Source organism: Pleurodeles waltl, unplaced genomic scaffold, assembly GCF_031143425.1.
Source record: "Pleurodeles waltl isolate 20211129_DDA unplaced genomic scaffold, aPleWal1.hap1.20221129 scaffold_56, whole genome shotgun sequence".
Taxonomy (NCBI): domain Eukaryota; kingdom Metazoa; phylum Chordata; class Amphibia; order Caudata; family Salamandridae; genus Pleurodeles; species Pleurodeles waltl.
In genome coordinates, this window is record NW_027150269.1 from 4,159,176 (window position 1) to 4,163,582 (window position 4,407).

The 4,407-nt window shown below is 47.5% G+C and overlaps 1 protein-coding gene across 1 annotated transcript; it reads right to left on the reverse strand.

The window, feature by feature from the left end:
* Positions 1–2,110: 2,110 nt before the first annotated feature.
* On the reverse strand, positions 2,111–2,767 carry LOC138278746 (B9 domain-containing protein 2-like). The gene has a single exon (XM_069219302.1). It carries the CDS (start codon positions 2,697–2,699, stop codon positions 2,172–2,174), a length of 528 nt encoding a protein of 175 aa, XP_069075403.1. The 5' UTR covers positions 2,700–2,767; the 3' UTR covers positions 2,111–2,171.
* Positions 2,768–4,407: the final 1,640 nt, after the last annotated feature.

The following is a 4,407-nucleotide window of genomic DNA, read 5'->3' on the forward strand; positions in this document are numbered from 1 at the left end:
TGCATTCAGGCAGGAATATACACTGGATATGTTGGTGCAACAGGCACAAAGCACCACCCTCTGAGAAAAAGGTTCAATCCTGCACTGCAAAGAAGCTTCGGACCTCTGAGCTCAGACCGGAGGTTGGGTTACACCTGATTGTGCAGAGGAATCTCCAAAGTCTAAAAAGGCTTAGTCTTTGGAGGGTTGTTGGCTCCTGGACCTTCACAACTAGATCTAGCTGAAACAGACTGCAACCATAGGATGAAAGAAGTTCATATCACCCAGAGCTTCCACCTTGCCAACTGGATGACGGATAGGATACAGGGAAGAGTGATACGAAGGGTCTGTTAAACTATGCCTAGAGGTCAAGGTACTCAAATCTATACACACTTATGCTGCATACAAGTCAAGGTATTCTGGAGGGACCTCATACTGGTGGTAGCACACACAATGCAGGCATTGACTTGTCTTCAAACAAGAGGTGCAGCTCCTACAACCGATCAATTGTATGCATGGCTTAAAGCTGTGGTGGAAAAAGTTGCTGAGAACAAGAGAAGCATGGACCAAATTATAAACTTCAGTGGAAAAACAACTGGCAAACGTTAGCATATGCAAAAGGAAAGGGGATGTTCTGCATATGGTACATTTGTGTAATGGAACACAAAAGTATTTAACAGCTTTCTAAACAGTTTCCGGACCCACCATTAGTAGCAGAGTACTGAAAAAGTTGAGAACGTGAAACAGCCAGGACATAAGAGTAAGACGATTTTTCTACACTGAATGCTGTAATCCCAAAAGCATGAACGTCGAGGACCTATTTTCAAATTCTTTTTGCAAGATCTGAATTTTGCACTCATCACCCACCAGCCCCCAAAATCAGATGGAGTAAACTATCCTTGATCTCATGTGTATTCCATTAGTTGTTTTTTTTTAAATCTATCAGTTTGCAAATCATTTCACTTTTTTGGGTATGGGTTTCAGTAAATGAGTAGGAAGTTGCTATACAGCATGGGCGTCCGTGGGGAGTGGTGGGGGGAATGGCCCAACCCCTGGATTTAGGTACAGTGTGGTTGCAGGATCACAGTGCAGCATAACACTACGGTCGCAGTACTGTTACGCTGCCTGCACTAATACGCCTGTGGCCCCCATTAAAATTATGCCTCTCCCTGAAAAAGTTCTGTGGATGCCCATGCTAAACAGTAGGCACAGTTACTTTTTGAACTGCTTTTAGAACTGCAATCAAGTAGTTAATCATGTGCTACCAATCTAAAGTTTTATTATGCCAACGTAGTGGTTGAAAAATTGGAGAAAGGAGGGTGGTGACCATGACATCTATGCAACAGCTTACTTAGTTTTCTTTGCAGATGGGTGTGTCAAACACCTATGCACTTCTCTGCTAATTAAACAAAAAGACTTGTTTTTTATAGATTTCTATATGAAGCAAGGTTGTGAAAGTACACGCACACACTTTAATCAACTCACTATGTAAATAGCTTGAAAAAATTAAGTTCTGAGCTCCTCAATGACTTCGGCTGACGGTCAGACAAATTCCCACTCACATATAGTAATATTTGTACAGGGGGAATTAACCAAAAACGGGACAAGCAGAACTTTTCAATAATCTTCTTTAAAGGCAACCTAGGGACCTGGGAGAGAGCAGACCAAATTAGGCTGTTACTCTTAAAAAAAGCAGAGCTAAGAAAGAGGCTTAACTATAGCAGAAATCTATGAGCAGCCTATAGCGCAAGGCTGAATTATGGGAAAAAAAGACCACTGTAGAGCATTCAGTCATACAGGTTGGCGTGCCGACAGATTTACAAGACCAACTTTCTGTATCAAGGGAGGCTATCAATGTTAGATGCTTGACTTGTGAATGAGCACACTAGAGGTAATTTAGTTGTGGTGTCCCCCCTCCTCCTTCCGGTTAGACAGATGCCTCTTAAAGTTCACAAACATGATGTACCCCCTTTTTGAGCCAGTTGTGTAATGATAACAACTATGCGGAAGTAGCTGATATCAGAGACCAAAAACCTATAAAAAAAAAACTGCAGAAGCTGCGCTGACTCATATGCCCACTGCATGTGCTCCTGCATGAGAGGAAGTTTGTGTTTGAGAATTTGTTGGCATTTTGATGAGGGCCAAATTGGCATATCACTAATCCTGCACAGGACGAGGATGATATCTTGTCTTTAGCATTCTACACCATACCGATCAAAATTGCGCAGAATGACGCCTAGCTGGAGGTGCACCTTGCCCATAGCAATGGTTTGCAGCCGGAAACGGTCAGCCCCACTGTAGATCAGGTCACTTGTTTTGAGTTGTGGTCCACCTCCCACAAAGAGCTGCGAGATCTGTTCCTGCCAGGAGCCCAGCGGACGCCACGTCACACACTCCAAGTCATGGCAACCAGGGCTGGAGGGCACATGGCAGAAGCCATAGACATACAGTTCATTTCTGCCGAACGAATCCTGGTGCCATACTTGCAGATGGAGCTTTGGCCACCCCTGGAGGCCTTTGGTTGCGTAGTGAATATCGATGGGATGCGACCAGAATGCCATCTCCTGGTTCTGGGGGTTATCTACCTGCGTCTGCCCTTCTCCCATGCCGGATAACAGCTTCCAGGCGCCACCTGTGTGAATGCCCCATTTACAGAATAAACTGTGCTGGGGGAAACCACTGGCTCCAACTATCTGCCCAATGATGTGAACCTCTGCCATTTTTCAACGTATTTCCCCCAGACCACCAATCAGAATCACTTCTCTTTGCTCTCTATCATATAACTTCAGAGAACGTCTCTGCAGCTTTTCCGAAGCACCGCACCATAGATCCACAGCCGCCTTCTTCCTTCCTTCAGCTCCCTACTTAGCGCTCTCCAGTCGAATAAACGTTTTGATGAAGGTACCCACAACGCAAGACCAAGCTTCAGACTAGCCCCCCGATTTCTTATCCCACGTTCAGCTGCCCCAGCCCGGGTCTCTGGTTCCGCCCCTTCCAGAGCATGCAGTATAGTCTTAGAAAACAGTGCAAACAATGTATAGTTACAATAGGATGCAATGGGGAAACATAGGGATAGGGGCAACACAAACCATATACTCCAAAAGTGGAATGCGAACCACGAATGGACCCCAAACCTATGTGACCTTGTAGAGGGTCGCTGGGACTATTAGAAAATAGTGAGAGTTAGAAAAATAACCCTCCCCAAGACCCTGAAAAGTGAGTGCAAAGTGCACTAAAGTTCCCCTAAGGACAAAGAAGTCGTGTTAGAGGAATAATGCAGGAAAGTCACAAACCAGCAATGCAACAACTGTGGATTTCCAATCTAGGGTACCTGTGGAACAAGGGGACCAAGTCCAAAAGTCACAAGCAAGTCGGAGATGGGCAGATGCCCAGGAAATGCCAGCTGCGGGTGCAAAGAAGCTTCTACTGGACAGAAGAAGCTGAGGTTTCTGCAGGAACGAAAAGGGCTAAAGACTTCCCCTTTGGTGGACGGATCCCTCTTGCCGTGGAGAGTCGTGCAGAAGTGTTTTCCCGCCGAAAGAACGCCAACAAGCCTTGCTAGCTGCAAATCCTGCGGTTAGCGTTTTTGGACGCTGTTGAGGCCCAGGAGGGACCAGGAGGTCGCAAATTGGACCAGCAGAGAGAGGGGACGTCGAGCAAGACAAGGAGCCCTGTCTGAAGCAGGTAGCACCCGGAGAAGTGCCAGAAACAGGCACTACAAGGATGCATGAAACGGTGCTTGCCGAAGTTGCACAAAGGAGTCCCACGTCGCCGGAGACCAACTTAGAAAGTTGTGCAATGCAGGTTAGAGTGCCGTGGACCCAGGCTTGGCTGTGCACAAAGGATTTCCGCCGGAAGTGCACAGGGGCCGGAGTAGCTGCAAAGTCGCGGTTCCCAGCAATGCAGCCCAGCGAGGTGAGGCAAGGACTTACCTCCACCAAACTTGGACTGAAGAGTCACTGGACTGTGGGGGTCACTTGGACAGAGTCGCTGGATTCGAGGGACCTCGCTCGTCGTGCTGAGAGGAGACCCAAGGGACCGGTAATGCAGCTTTTTCGGTGCCTGCGGTTGCAGGGGGAAGATTCCGTCGACCCACGGGAGATTTCTTCGGAGCTTCTGGTGCAGAGAGGAGGCAGACTACCCCCACAGCATGCACAAGCAGGAAAACAGTCGAGAAGGCGGCAGGATCAGCGTTACAGAGTTGCAGTAGTCGTCTTTGCTACTATGTTGCAGGTTTGCAGGCTTCCAGCGCGGTCAGCAGTCGATTCCTTATCAGAAGGTGAAGAGAGAGATGCAGAGGAACTCGGATGAGCTCTTGCATTCGTTATCTGAAGTTTCCCCAGAGGCAGAGACCCTAAATAGCCAGAAAAGAGGGTTTGGCTACCTAGGAGAGAGGATAGGCTAGCAACACCTGAAGGAGCCTATCAC